This window comes from Cololabis saira, chromosome 9, assembly GCF_033807715.1.
Source record: "Cololabis saira isolate AMF1-May2022 chromosome 9, fColSai1.1, whole genome shotgun sequence".
Taxonomy (NCBI): domain Eukaryota; kingdom Metazoa; phylum Chordata; class Actinopteri; order Beloniformes; family Belonidae; genus Cololabis; species Cololabis saira.
Window position 1 is genome coordinate 24,293,845 of NC_084595.1, and position 15,630 is coordinate 24,309,474.

The 15,630-nt window shown below is 41.4% G+C and overlaps 1 protein-coding gene across 1 annotated transcript in view; it reads left to right on the forward strand.

The window, feature by feature from the left end:
- The window catches only part of bmp1a (bone morphogenetic protein 1a), a 32,302-nt gene extending 17,069 nt beyond the window's left edge, over window positions 1-15,233 (forward strand). Inside the window, exons 7-20 of the mRNA XM_061728905.1 lie at window positions 4,389-4,513; window positions 6,130-6,245; window positions 6,927-7,029; window positions 7,415-7,531; window positions 7,875-8,020; window positions 8,116-8,311; window positions 8,522-8,647; window positions 10,070-10,230; window positions 10,412-10,592; window positions 10,683-10,808; window positions 10,944-11,071; window positions 12,030-12,243; window positions 12,395-12,645; window positions 13,961-15,233. Of these exons, the coding sequence (XP_061584889.1) occupies window positions 4,389-4,513; window positions 6,130-6,245; window positions 6,927-7,029; window positions 7,415-7,531; window positions 7,875-8,020; window positions 8,116-8,311; window positions 8,522-8,647; window positions 10,070-10,230; window positions 10,412-10,592; window positions 10,683-10,808; window positions 10,944-11,071; window positions 12,030-12,243; window positions 12,395-12,645; window positions 13,961-14,095 (2,125 nt within the window). The 3' untranslated portion in view covers window positions 14,096-15,233. The remainder of the gene's footprint in view (window positions 1-4,388; window positions 4,514-6,129; window positions 6,246-6,926; window positions 7,030-7,414; window positions 7,532-7,874; window positions 8,021-8,115; window positions 8,312-8,521; window positions 8,648-10,069; window positions 10,231-10,411; window positions 10,593-10,682; window positions 10,809-10,943; window positions 11,072-12,029; window positions 12,244-12,394; window positions 12,646-13,960) is intronic.
- The last annotated feature ends 397 nt before the right edge of the window (window positions 15,234-15,630 follow it).

A 15,630-nucleotide genomic window follows, 5' to 3' on the forward strand; every position in this document is an offset into this window, starting at 1 on the left:
TTGTAAAAGTTGTGCTCTTGTACCATAAACCACCTCATTAAGGTCTTGAAAGCTTCTGGAAGAGGCTTTGATGAGTTACATGATGTCACCTATGGCTTATTTCAGAGGTGCCCACTGCTAAGCTCCCCTTCATAGCACTCAGGTGTTTTAACGGCTGTGTTGCTACTAAATGTTTTGTGCACACCTAACAAAATTTATAAACCCCAAATAATAATTGACACACACACAGACTGAACCAGTGGAGGAAAATGCTGCCAAATGTCCAATGTTTACTGTACTCAGTAAATCTATGTACATGGTTCAAACCGTGGCCGTAGACTTTGGAGTGGAGATAAATAGTTTGTGAGTAATCATAAATGAGCTTCTGAATTTGTTCGATACTGGAAAAATGTTGCTTAGAAAATCTCTGTATAGAAATGGAGAAGAGTTTGTTCAACACTTTTGTCAAAAACTGACTTGGGTCTCAACTCTTTTTGAAAGTGTCATGACAGTTTGCTGGATGTGGTTCTGTCCCGCAGAACCACACATGGGTGATGTGTTGTCACGTGGACTTACTAGAAAAAGCCACAAAACACACCTGTCAGGACTCTTTCCTCTAGTTACTGAAGTTGAGTTGTTTTTTTTAATCATTTCTACTAGCTGGATGACGACAAAGCCAGAATAAGCCTCTGGCGAGAGGTTGAATGATTCAGCAACTGAATCATAATTGTAATTGCAAACGGATCGTAGGTTTTGCCATGTTCAAGTTTTGACAAGTCATCGTTATGTGCAGGACTTCAGTGTGCGGTAACTCCATTTTTGCCCTCAGCTCTGTTGCTTAGATAAATAGTGGCAGCTGGAGGAACAGATATTCCAACCCTGTGTTGTTTTACCTGTGGCAAGTAAAGCTGTGACGGGGGCTCACTAGGTCAGAGTGGGTGTATCATGATCTCTGGACACACAAAAGTCAAAGCAAGAAATAAGTAAGCCCAGACTATGATAATTACTACCTTGGTCTGATATAAGAACCAGCTGTTGGCTGTTTTTATTTGGCCCTCTCGTTCAGCTGTATATATATTCCACACCAGCGGCCCTCTTCAGCGTAGTGGCCTCTTCCCAGATCTACTGCCATGCCCTTGTGGCAAACAGATTCTGGGAAACAGCGAGGGAATCTTTGTCTACACGGAGGTTGACGTTGGGTGTAGGCCAACGTACTTCCTGTCTGGCCCTGTGCATCCAGACTGCAGGTTAAGAATGCAATTCACACACGGACAGAGCTGAATACCGCTCTGTTTTAATTAGTTTACATTTGTTCAATTTTTGTGCTGATTACGCCTCAGGAAAATGTGAAAAACGTGCAGGATGATGTTGACCATGAAACTCTATACCCCTCTGCCACTGATTCATTGTTGAATTCTTGTCAAAGGGGTGATTAAGGGAACGATTTGATTATTTGGATTTCAGTTGTTCAGCACATTTAGCTGTTGTCCGTCATAGGTCAGGATCTGGACTTAACCTCTTAATCTTTTGGGTCTTTGGTATGCCCTACAGCTCGTTACACAATAGAGGAGTGGAGTCCTTTTTGTTGGGTAATCCGCCCTGGTCTGTTTTCAGCCGATCTCTGTTCCTACCCTAATTTGTGGAGCTGTGCTGATCAGTTAGAGTGCTTAGAAATGGGAGAACGGCTGCCACTGTTGGAGAATGCTTCACACAGCTATATTAGTCGTGTAAGGGACTACTGTTAGCTTTTCACAAGTCATTGGAAGTTCTTTTGCTTAAGCGCTGATTGGCTGATTTACCTGTGCCAGTGTCTTCCTTTCTTGCGCCATTGTTGCCCCTGCAGTTGCTCTGTGTTTTACAGTAAATCACCGTGGGAAGCCAGGGCCTCTTCTACGGTCTGTGTTTGGAAGATTTCATGGTTGGTCTTGATGTTTTGCTGTGTCTCCTGGGGACGAGCAGGGTTGATCCCATGCATTTTATCTGGGCTGTGTTACCCGACCCACAGCCATGCCTGCCCCCCTCTTTTGCTCTGGAGATACTTCTCAGAACGGGTGCATGGAGCTTTGCCAATTCAAATAGAGACCTGCCAGTGTGCCCTTTGTCTCTTCTGACACTGGCTTGAGTGGCATTTTTCTGCTCTCCCTTGCTCTCTGTATCAGCAGTCGGCGTACGGGGTCCTGGAAGCTCACATACAGGCGGGACAGGATCTATACTGTTAGCACAGGCAGTTCTGTTTGCACATGCCGGGTGTTGATAGGCATGTCACCATAGAAACGGTCATGGAGCCAGGCCATGCCTTGCCAATACTTAGAAAACTCAAGATGATAAACTCCCAAAACATCAAGTCAGGCAGCACGATGAAAAGAACAGTTTTGCAATAACTATTCTGTTCTGCTATTTTTGAAATTTTCTTGAAGATGGTCGTAAGCTTTTAGTTTTGGTACAAGTGCAGAACATGGAAGAATTGTCTCTGTTGTAACGCCTGAAACGGATCACGTGACACTGACCTTAAAGAAAGATTTTGAAGTGTCTGCAGCTGTCCTTCTGTTATATTTCAGAAGCAGATGTGTAGATCTTAAATAATCACAAAGTATACACTAAACTGAATGAAAAATCATAGTAAACACTTTACACAAATGTACTCTGGCACGTCTAAAATATTGTCTTTGTTGGTTATAGTGTTATTATTGGAAAAGAGCATTGTGTTCCTGGAGTGCATACAGCTGAGACTGCATCTTTAGCACCTTTTCCCCGTTCATTTGAAAGGGAAAATGTGTTCATACCTTTGACTGGTCATGTATATAGCACAAACTAACATGCTGGAACATACTCCTGCAGCTGCCGCAGTTGTTGTCTGGTTAACTTTGTTCATTCGGCTAATATGTTTGTTAAAAATGATCAAATATGGTGGAGAAAGTACAGTCAATGCTCTGTCTTTTTTTTCAACTCCACCTCTGAGAGACATTGAATTGTGCTGTGAAAAGAACAAGATTAAAAAAGGCAGTGGCGCAGGTAGAGCGGGTGGTCCAATGATGGAAAGATTGGCGGTTCGAACACCGCTCCCCCAGTCATCTGTTGTTGTGTCCTTGGGCAAAACACTTCACCCTCCTTGCCTCCAGTGAGGGCGTCGCTGGCGTGTGAATGTGTATGAATGTCCCGGTGGTGGTCAGAGAGGCCGTTGGCATGGATTGGCTGCCACGTTTGCATCAGTCTGCCCCAGTGCAGCTGTGGCTACACGTGTAGTTTACCATCAACAAGTATGAGTGAGGATTGAAGGAACAATGGAACCATTGTGAGCGCTTTGAGTTCCAGAAAAGCACAGTATAATCTAATCCATTATTATTATTTCAATCCCTTCAGATTCCTGTTTTTGGACTGAGTGACTAGATTTTTTGGGAGTTCGAAAATCTTCAACAGCTCATGAACAGTTTTGTAGGGACTGTGTGGCAGATATAATAATTACTAGGCTGATATTCTGCTGAAATCTTTTTTTTCCCCCTGCAAAATCAAACAATTTTTTTCCCTTTTTTTTTGGCCCAGTAAAGTAAACTGATTAAAGCATTTTTAAATACTGTTCCGTCTGCTCCTTTTAATGGCACGGTGCTGAGTAATTTCTATGAGATGCTACTTTTCTGTTGAAGATTTGCTATAATCTTGGAAATGTTAAAAAGATTCTTTTTTTTTTTTTTTTTACTTGCAGAGGACATGCTAATTATTTTGTCATGTAGTCCTGAAGAAATGTATGACGTGATTTTAGAGTTTAGTCTTGCAGTACGCACTTAAAGCACGAACGTAAAGACTTGAACGTCTGTTCTACCCATCAGGAAACTGCATAAACACATTAACCATGATTGAAGGGAGTTTTATATTGGCTCACAGTACAGTGTTCTTGTATGTATCAGTTTGACATTTTCTTAAATTGAGTACACATTGTTTTGATTTTTACATTCTGAATTTTGTCCTCTGCACCCAGAATTTGTGTATGCAAGTTTGGCTATTAAACCTCTTTCTGATTTTTATATGAAGATAAAAGTCAACAGATAAGGAATTTATATAAGAAACTTTATACAAGCTGTCTTTAGACTTTTCTGATTGGAAAAATGTTTATGGAAATTCTAAACCAAAAGGAATATGAGAATGTGCTCATGGTACGAATAATATGAGAATGCAGCAAAAAACTGGTTGATATCATGGTATTTATGAGTCTCAAGAAACAATAACACTCACGATGACAGAAGCTGAATTGCACTAGCTGATGGTAAATAACTTACTCCATGAGCATACATGTATATTTGTTTTAACTCCCTTCTCGGTGTGTAAACCTACATGTTGGAAAGCTCTACAAGATTCTGTGCATGCTTTCAGGGCATCATGCAGCATTATCATCAACCTGTCTTTCTAAATGACAGAGGCATCTTCCTGGACACCATCCTACCTCGCTATGATGTGAACGGAGTGCGACCACCTATTGGCCAGAGAACCAGACTCAGCAAAGGGGATATTGCACAGGCACGCAAACTCTACAAATGCTCCAGTAAGACCAAAATGACAGATCCTGCCTGCTATGGGTTTTTCCCGTCTATTTTTACATGTGTGCACAACTAAAGCCTGAGAGAGAGGTCTGCAAGTCCTCCTGCCTTCTCCAGATACAGCTCGCACTGTGTGCATGTACTATTGATGTGGTGTGGTTCCTTGACTGCAGCTTCCGAGCCTCCCATGATGGGAGGGTTGTTAACACAACCCAGGGATCAGGAAATCTTTGACACTTTTTTTCCAGACAGATGCAAGAATAGTTTCTATAGTCCTGCGAAATGTTCAAAATGATTCTACAGTGTCAATACTCTAAGACTGGGGACTTTTGCCAACCACATAGTTTGTTTATGCTTGCCAAGAGTATAGACGGGGGATTTAATGGTGCTGAGGTAAACAGATTTCATAGTATAAGCAGATGTACATGGAGGAGTGAAATTCTGCTGAATCCATCTGATGTCAGACAGTTAATTGTAGGTCAAGTGACGATAGCTTAGCCAACGGCTTCACGTTGAAACTCAATATATAGATACACCCATGTGTCATCAGAAACTGTGAACAGTGCGGCTTGAAAGTAGAAGTAGAAGTTTTTGGGGTTTTTTTTTTACCATAAAAGGCTCTGTGTGGTTGTCAGATCCATTTACAGTTAAAACGTTCAAATGTGTTCTGTCTTTTTCATCACGACTATCTCAGCCTCCTGAGGAAGACTGGATGATGTGGCGCACTTTGTGGGGGATGAGGTAGTGAGTCTACACGTGTTGTTGGGAGAAAAAAAAAACCCTTAAAGAGCCACGGGTCTCCCATTCATGCAGCATTCCTGCGTGCGTTTGTCATCCCTGCTGCGCAGCTGAGTGCTGGTTATTGGTTTAAGTTTGGCAGGTCTCTGCCAAGCTTTATTAAAGTACTGCTGGTAGCTCAGGGCTCATTGTTTGGTTTTTCACCATCCTAAAGAAAAGCAAGGAATGCAGAGAAGCCGGGAATAAATTCCCTAACCTGCACTAAATACAAATCAAGATGGGGGAAAAACCAACATTACTGTAATTGTGATAGCATAAATAGTCATCGTGATGGAGATACCAGCCTGCTGTCGATTATTTCCTCTGTGCCTTAAACATATTTTTTTCCACTTGGCCGGAGCTTTTCCTAGTATCCCCGTTTTGAACCAGTCTTATCCACTTGAACATTTAAGTTTTGCAGGTCAAACTAAGAGCTGTTTTCTTTTTGTTTTTCACGTGTCACATGTACATAATGCATCACATCCTCCACGGGGCTTGGTTATTTATAGAGGGCCAGGTTTATTTTCAGATGATGCTAAGAGAAAGTGTCTCACACTCTCCGCTCCCGTTTGTGATCATCATCTGGAGTAAGTGAAGGATGGGACAGACGTGATGCAGGTTTGTGGGTAATAATATCAGCAGATGTGAAAATTAAAGGGCAGCCATTTGTTTCACATCCAGTGACATGATTCCAGCAATCAGCATTTGTCTCTACAGTCAGGTTTTACATGGTTTACTTAAGAGCCTAGAAAGGTGTGTTCAGGTAGGGACTAATTGGCAGGGAGCGTGCTCTTGGCTCAGACCTTACCTTAGAACGTGTGTGTGGGTTTGTAAATGTGCACAGGATGTGGAGACAGTCTTCAGGACAGTAGCGGGAACTTCTCCTCTCCTGGCTTCCCTAACGGATACTCGGCCTACATGCACTGCATCTGGAGAATATCAGTCACACCAGGAGAGAAGGTATGAGCATTTGAAAAGTGCCAGATCAAGTTTGAAATTATTTAACACAAGAACCGCTGGCTGCCTATTCTTTTGTGCTCTTTGTGACTTAACGGCTCCGAGTAGTCCACACAGTTCATGACAAGGATTTTGATTTAAAAAACATCAGGAGACGTTGCAGAATCCTAAAGGCCCCTTAAAAACACTTCTATCTTTTTGAAGTAGGAGGAGCCAAGTTTGACCATTGTTATGACTCCATCTAAGCCCTACCAGTATCTAATTTTACACCATATTCGGTTGAAATATGTACTGAACTAGAACCCTTGAGGAGTTTTTACAACATGGACTTAATAGGGCTTGAGGAAAAAATGAATTTTTCAATCGTCTTTGCTTACACAGACTTTAATTCTCATTGTATAAAGTTATTTGCTCCTTTGCATAAAAGTTATGCCCCATTTTCTAAATATAACCAAGAACTTCACTTTTCTAATATTATATATTTTGTGAAGATTATTCGGTTTAGATTATTGGGAATTTTTTATAGAAAAACTATACTAATGTAATAGTATTATGTATGTGGATTGTCCAGGATTAAAAAAACAAACAACAAAACACAACAGTATGTAAAACTCATGAAACTATATTGATACGACACAGAACAACCGCTGCTGCTTCAATAATCATTCTCTCTTGGTTTTTAAGATCATTTTGAACTTCACCTTCATGGATTTGTACAGGAGCCACTTATGTTGGTATGACCATGTAGAGATCCGAGATGGATATTCGAGGAAGGCACCACTCAAAGGTCAGTTTTACCAGCAAAACACTGAACTAAGACTAGTAGAACTAGTAGACAACTACTACATTTGAATGATCATTTTATTTATTAATTCATCTAAGTAAAAATGACATCCCAGAGCTAATGTTTTGTTCAGTTCATAGTTATTATTATTGTTAGAGAGGCACGTTGATCAGTTTCAGGTTGTTGCGCCCAGAACAGACAAATGATGCTCAGCATTTAATGCTGAAATATGATGTCTTTAAATCTTGTCAAATTTGGTTTGTGTTATTGAAAACTTCTCTTTCATAATTACATCTTCTGAATGTTTATATATCTATCCCTGAGTTATTGCAGGTGTCATGATGACCTTTCCATTGTTTACGTTTGTGTGTCTTCCCCCGCGATCCAGGCCGTTTCTGTGGTGATAAGCTACCTGAGCCAATCATTTCCACTGACAGTCGACTGTGGATTGAGTTTCGCAGCAGCAGCAACTGGGTTGGAAAAGGCTTTTCCGCTGTTTACGAGGGTAAGCACCTATTCCTACCAGCCTTTCATCCTTCGTTGACCAGCTAAATGAGCTCATAGTCGGTTACACACCAAATGTCCCTAGAAATTGCAGCAATATGCACAATCTTTTGGCTTTCATACTGCTGACGTGTCAGTGGATTTACGCTGCCTTAATCAGGTTTTGGCTGGCCTTCATATACAGGGCCTTTGTTTCCAAACTATGAAAAAATGAATTATGTGCATATGTGTGTGCAGGAATTTGCTAAAATTGGTAACTCAACTGGGAAAACACTTTTTTCCCCCCAGAGAAGTGATGATATTGCAAATGCATAATGTATTAATTGTTTTACTGTCTCCTGCAGCCATCTGTGGTGGTGAGGTGAAGAAACAATATGGTCAGATTCAGTCTCCCAACTATCCTGACGACTACAGACCCAATAAAGTGTGTGTATGGAAGATTTCTGTCAATCAAGGCTACCATGTGGGCCTGACCTTCCAGTCTTTTGAAGTAAGACAACATTCAGTTTAATTTACTAAAATGTTTGTTTTTTGTCTTTGGATGGTTGGTCTCATTTTAATTCCAAACCTTCTGCCTCTCTTCAGATTGAGAGACATGACAGCTGCGCGTATGATTACTTAGAGGTTCGTGACGGGCTCTCTGAAAACGGCCCTCTACTGGGTCGCTTCTGCGGCTATGACAAGCCAGATGACATTAAAAGCAGCTCCAACCATCTGTGGATGAAATTTGTATCAGATGGCTCTGTCAACAAGGCTGGCTTTGCTGCTAATTTTTTCCAAGGTGAGGGGTTAAAAGCATGTAAACCTGTAAATAATGTCCAACATATAATCCCAAGAATCACTCTGCCATATATTTATCCTGCATGCACCTCTTGGGTCTTCTGTGCAACCAGTTTTCCCTGGCTCTGCTGTTGCTTTGGAGGGTTTTTCTTGTAAGCCATTGAGCCAGGGGGGCCAGCTGAAAGGGCCCTAACATATCTTTGTGTTTCAGAGGTGGATGAGTGCTCCAAGCCAGACAACGGTCACTGTGAGCAACGCTGTGTCAACACACTAGGCAGCTACAAGTGTGTGTGTGACCCAGGCTATGAGCTGGCTGCTGACAAGAGCAGCTGTGAGCGTAAGTACAGGGAGGGCAGCCCTACTCACCATGTCATTTACATCCTCAAGCCCTTTACACAGTTAGCCACCAAAATACAACAAGTATATTTGATCATAAAAGCCTGAAAATGTGCCAACAAAACTACATGTGCTGGCCAGGAGGTTTATGAGAGAACAACTCGAACTTCCTGAATCCCTGAATTTTTGTCTCAAGTTATTGGTTTTTGTTTAAGAAGGAGTGATTGAGTTTATTTTTTTATTTTTTTTTTTACAAATAATTAAAAAACACAAATACAGATAATAAAATAATAAAGCTACTGTAGCTTATGAATAGGGGCCCAGTCACACACAGCAGAACGACTATAAATTACACATATAATACATATACATACAGTATAATAACCTTATATCCCTATAACCTAAATAAGAGGAAAAAATTTTTTTTCCTAGATACAAATATATTCTTATAAAAATAATACATAGTACATAAAAAATTTAACAAGAAACATAATTTAATGATAATTTTTGTTTTAATCTTTTTTTTTAAATTGAGAGAGATCCAGACTCTTTTATAGCACTACCAAGCTCATTCCAAATTTTTTGGACCTTTGCAGGTTACACTAAAACTTTTTAACATTTTAGTTTCCTTTTCTTTCCCTTTAAAAGTTGTTTTCCCCTTGTGGTGTGTTCATAAGTGGGAACAGAAATGGGGATGAGATGACAGAGTCTAAAATCATTGAGTCTAAAAACTACAGTAGTTTACAAGCTGCATCAAATAAGCACTAATGTTGTGTTTGCCCTGAGACAAGGTTAGATATTATTACCATCTATGAGCTGCAGGAATGAAAACCATAACACAGGCTCGGAAAAGAGTCATCAGCTTTATTGTTAATCCATGCAAATAGTTCTGTATATGGAGAAACTTAGAGGATAACATACTTGTGCATACTACATCTGCTGTACTACTGTGCTGTACTACGTCTGTATAACCTGTTGAAAAAAATGTCAGATGTTCTGGCTTTCATGAGCATTTTAAGGACTGTTTCTCCACTGTGCACTCCTAAAGTTCATTTATCAACACAGCTTTTGTTGCATTTGCAAAGGATTGACACAGAACATGAGTTTTAGTCAAGAATTCTCAGGTGACACAGTAAACAGTGCCAGTACTTGTCATATAATCACTCACGGCCTCATTGATGAAAAGCTTTCCCAGGTCTTTGCCAGGAAGTGCAGGAAGTAGTCAGGGGTTTAATTCATTCATTCATTTTTTATTATTCCAGATACATAAAATATTTCCATGGGCAATTTAACATTTGGAATGTCCTGTTAAAACATGTGGTGATATCATTTATTTTATTTATTTATCCTTGTGCTCAGATCTCCATCTGTGAGTCACTAACGTTCTGTCCTCGTCTCCCCCCACCTTGTGTGTTTTGTCCAGCCGCCTGTGGAGGCTTCATCACCAGGCTGAATGGCTCCATCACCAGTCCAGGGTGGCCCCGAGAGTACCCCCCAAATAAGAACTGCATCTGGCAGCTGGTCGCCCCCACGCAGTACCGCATCACTCTGCTCTTTGACGTCTTTGAGACTGAGGGCAATGACGTGAGCATTGGGGTTATTATGACTCGTTATGGGGTGGGTTTGTTCTGTGCTCTCTCTCTGTTTCTTTGAGCCACATCTCTCCACTCCCATAGCGAATAATGTTCCTCTCCTAAATGCGTTTCATAATTAAAACCAAACAAAATGTCCCAGCCTCATAACGTGCTCTGTTTTCTCTGCTCAGGTTTGTAAGTATGACTATGTGGAGGTACGCAGTGGACTCTCAGCGGACTCCAAGCTGCACGGGAAGTTCTGTGGAACGGAGAAACCAGAAGCTATTACTTCTCAGTATAACAACATGCGCATTGAGTTCAAATCAGACAACACAGTTTCCAAAAAGGGCTTTAAAGCACAGTTCTTCTCAGGTAGGTCCTCTCAAAGTGTCCTTACAATCTGCACTCCATCAGGCTTTGAAGTGAAAAATAGTAAATGCTCCGTCCTCTCTTCCCCTTCAGACAAAGACGAGTGCTCTAAGGAGAACGGCGGCTGTCAGCACGAGTGCGTCAACACCTTCGGGAGCTACAGCTGTCAATGTAGGAGTGGCTTTGTACTACACGAGAACAAACACGACTGTAAAGAAGGTACTCCATCTCAGACTCTCACTCAACATGAGCTTCCTGTCACTACTGGTCTGTCCCATACGAGCGTGAGGAAGAGCCTTGCTGTGACTTAGTGATGTGGTTTTTTTTTTTTGTTTGTTTGTTTGTTTTTTACAGCTGGCTGTGATCACACTGTGAACAGCGTGAATGGTGTCATTACCAGCCCCAACTGGCCAGATAAATACCCCAGCAAGAAAGCATGCACCTGGGCTCTCACCACTACTCCAGGCCACCGCATCAAAATCGTATGTGCCACTTCCTCCTCATCACTGTATAATCTCACCCATCAATGGAGTATGTGGCTCATCCGTGTGACTGAAGTGCTAAACTCACTGAGGACATCTGTGTTTACTGTGCTGTGTCAGACACTGTTACGGTGTTCCTAATGAGGATGTGTGGCTCCCCCTTCTGTTATTTTTTGCCTTTTTCTCAGCATTTTTCTTCTAGATAGCATCTAAAAAATTGAGGATATCATCAGTTCACCTTTTTTATTTATTTATTTATTTATTTCGATCACGTGCTCAGTATGGTACACTCATTCATAACATGTCGTGTAATCATTTGGATCGAAAAGGAGTAGGCTGAAGCTCTGAGCTTATAAATGCCTACCCTTTAACCTTCACATTATTATTATTTAAACTTTCTATAACAAATGCTTTCTAGCATTTCCACCCAAAAAAGAAGCAAACACGAAAGAAAAATATATGTAACAACAAAGAACCAGTAAGAAAAGAAAAAAAAGGAAAAGTAAATAGTAAATAGTCCTGATTAAAACAAGGACAAAAAGATCAGTAATTATTACCTGCATAATTCCATAATTCTCTCTCTTGCGTCTTATCCTTTAATCCTGTTGGTATTTACTAATCATGATGTGTTTTAAACTATTTTTGAACTGTATGATGTTTTTACTTTGTTTCAGATTATCTGGAAAGCTATTCCACAACTTAACCCCTGTAACTGAAATACACATACTTTTAAGTGTTGTTTTAACTGTTGGTTGTTTGAGATTATATTCCCCCCTTAACTCATATTGCCCATCTCTATCCTTAAACAGTTTTTGTATGTTGCAGGGGAGTGAATTATTCTTTGCCTTCATCTTTTTTCTTTTCTAATGCATACAACATGCAATCAAATAGTTGCCATTTGATTAAAGAAACTAAATCTATAACAACCTGATGTGATCTCACCCTCTGTGTTTGCTAGGCGTTCATTGAGATCGATATGGAGGCCCACTTGGAATGTGCTTATGACCACATAGAAATTTACGACGGGCGAGATGCGAAAGCGAAATCCCTCGGTCGCTTCTGTGGCACCAAGAAACCCCCACCCATCACATCAAACAGCAACAAGTTGTTCATTCGCTTTTTCTCTGACAACTCTGTGCAGAAAAAAGGGTTTGAGGCTTCTCATTCTGCCGGTAAGAACATTAAACCAGAAGTCAGTCTCTCATCATGCTGAAGTCGAAACCCATTTAAAACTTTAAACTAGTTAACTAACATCAGAACTTGTTTAAGTATTGAATATAGACAAATAATGAGTCTTTTTTTTTATGAATCTTTTCTCTCCAGAGTGTGGAGGTCGTCTGAGTGCTGAAGTCAAAACCAAGGACCTGTTCTCCCACGCTCAGTTTGGAGACAATAACTACCCTGGTGCCTCTGACTGTCAGTGGGTGATTTCGGCTGAGAAAGGCTACGGCGTCGAGCTCATCTTCCAGACCTTTGAGATTGAGGAAGAGGCAGACTGTGGCTACGACTACATGGAGCTATTTGATGGAGCCGACACCAAATCTCCACGGCTGGGGCGTTACTGCGGCTCAGGGGTAAAAAATCATTTTCTAATCAGCTGCTATTCTTTAAAAGTCATTTCTTGTTACGACACAACCGGCTAATCTCAGCACTGTTTTTCTGTTTTTACAAAGTCACAGCAAGAGTGTTGAGACAATTATTTTGGAATTACTGGTGCTATTGAGTGTCCTCTCCTAGCAGTCTGTCAGTGTGTGAATTTTGTAAAGCGCCCAAGAGCTTCTTCATTCTGCAGATTAACCACTTAAAGTTTCTCTGAAAGTGGGAGTTGTTTCGGGGTGTGATTGTGTCTCCGCGCCGGCAGTAACAGTTAGCCAACGATAACAATGCAGTGGTCTGGAACAAGGGAGGCCACCAGGGAACAGAAACACAAGTTTCTTCAGGTTGAAGAAACAGCTTGATTTAATTTGCACTCTCTAATCTGAAGATGTGGCCTCTTACTCATGTCCCTTCTTATGAATCATTCGCCGGAGGGGACAACCAGCCTCAGTGCCCTGGGGAACAGATACTCAATCAAGTTTCCTTTTATAAAACAAGTGGAAATAAACTGACACCATTCAATCCCAAGTAGGGTGAAAACTCATTATTGCATGAGGAGGCTTTCTTGTAGCTTGAGGACTTGAAAAAAGAAAAAGAGCAGTCGGTTTCTGGGGCTACAATAAAATTGGCAGGCTTCCTTCTTCTTGTGTTTTAAATCCCTTTCTCAAGACTTATGTGGTATTGTAGATATAGCGCATTCTTCAATTTGAATGGCAGCTTTAATCAGCTGTGGCTTTTAGTTTTTTTTTAACAGTCTGTTGCCTCAGCTTCAGCTGCTCAGACGTCGCAGCGCTCGTCTTTGTCACGGCGACAGAACAGCTCGCTGAGCACCTTAATCAACTAATTATTTTTCAAAGTGATGTTTTCAATTAATATTAATGTGGTAACAAAAGAGTGAGGTCATGGTGAAAGTGATTTGTGCTCTCATAAAGCAGTTGACTCTCCCCCTAATGTTTTACTGGAAACAGTTTTTGGCTGACACTAGTGGAGATGATGCCGAAGCGCTGCGTGGTGTATAGTCTAGTTCAGGCCTTTCTTCTTCCATGCACCTGGTTTTAATCCTCACTTAAACGTCAGCCAAACCCTGACTCAGAATAAAACTGCAGAGGGCCGGTATGAACCCTGACCCATTCATGGCTCTGACTGGGACCGAGCCAGCAGTCAAGAGACCAGTTGTTACAGTCATCACTTGTGACTCGGCCTCAGCATGGGAGAAGCGTTTTAGAGGGAGAGCAGTCAAACATGCATAAAACCGCAACCACCAATGACTCTGTTTTGTCCGCCCCCTGACAGCCTCCGGAGGAGATTTACTCGGCCGGTGACTCCATTGTGATCAAGTTCCACTCTGATGATACAATCAACAAGAAAGGTTTTCACGTCCGCTACACCAGCACCAAGTTCCAGGACACACTGCACTCACGCAAGTGACCAGCGGGGGCCGGAAGGGGTCGTGCAGGGCAAAGGGGCAAACGGAGGGGTAGCCAGGGGAGGCGCCAGCCTGATGCTCGGATTCCTTCGGCCACCAGTATGTATCAGACACGACAGAACAACCGCAAGACCACCAACCGCACCTCAGCTCCTAGGGGCTCTAGCTCCCCCCACAGACTGTGAGGAGTAAAGCCATTCTGCAGTTCACCTTGTTTTTACCTTTTTATGGTTAGGACTGGGGTGGGAGGGTGAATGCCCGATTTAGACAGTAGGGGGAATTTTATTGACCCAGTCACCTTCAGATATATATTTTTTTTGATTGATTCTTCTACTACTTCTTTTGGGTTTTTTAACATGCCTCCTAATAAGAGGCAAAAAAAGGAAAACAGTGGATTCTCAGGACCTGTTAGAAAGGCAGGCATCAGCTGGACAGATCCCTGCTTTTGTCGAGCCAGCCCACCACATCCAGGGGTAGGAGGGGAAGAGGAGGAAGAGGAGGAAGAGGAGTACGGGAACATCTCCTGCACTCCTCAATTATTGCTCCCCGCTCCTCACACCGTCATCCCTTTGGTTCAAGGATTCCTGTCTGTAGGAGGATTACAAGGACTTGACTTGAGATTTTTGATACTGTTTGTCAGTCAATTGCATGTAATTACAAGGAAAGAAGGAAAACTGTACAGTGACAACACCAGCATTTGTAATTGGTAATTGTCCTGGCAGCCAGTGGCAAGATTCTCACTGTTACCATTAACAAGGAAATTTAAGGAAGCAGTTATCTTATTAAAAGACTAATAAATGAAATGTGGTCCATGTCGTCTGGTTGGTAATTGCTTGCCTGACTGGCTATTACTGTACCTCCATGTATAAAGTAATGTGTTTGATCTTTCAAAGGGAACATGTGCTTTTCTCAGCTCGGACCAGTTAGCACTTTACAGTGAATTGTTCCAAAATCATGAGCTTATGAAATTTTGTGAAATGCAATGCCAGATCACTTATTTTTAAATGCATTTTATCTCTCTTATTCTTCTGTTTTGTTTATTTTTGTTTTTTGTTTTTTTAATTGCTCCATCATGTTCCTCAGGCATACTTGAATATTGTGTGCCCTGCAACATGGGGTAAAATAAAAATATGACTTATGTTTCAGTGTTCATTTCTAGTTCTAATGTAAAGTAATTTCTCTCCAGAGAAAATGCCTTTTCTTGGTACAATGAAGTGTTTCTCAAGAACCAAACGAGCCTGGGTATTTTTTTGTTATTATGATTAAATGCAGTATATGATCAGGAGGAAGCGGACGCTTTTTCATGTATAGCCACTTTTCTGTGATGAATATACTTTGTTGCTCACATCATCTCTCATTTATTAGTCGTTTGACACCTGGTTGTGTGGACCGGCTCCAGTGTGACACATTTGTGAAAAGTGTGACCTTTATTCGCAGGATAATTTGGGTCGACACGCCTGGTTAGTCACTGTAGTAAAACTGTGTCCTGGAAATGTTCTGACTCGCAGAGTGCAAAGAAACGTTTAAGAAGGTAAAA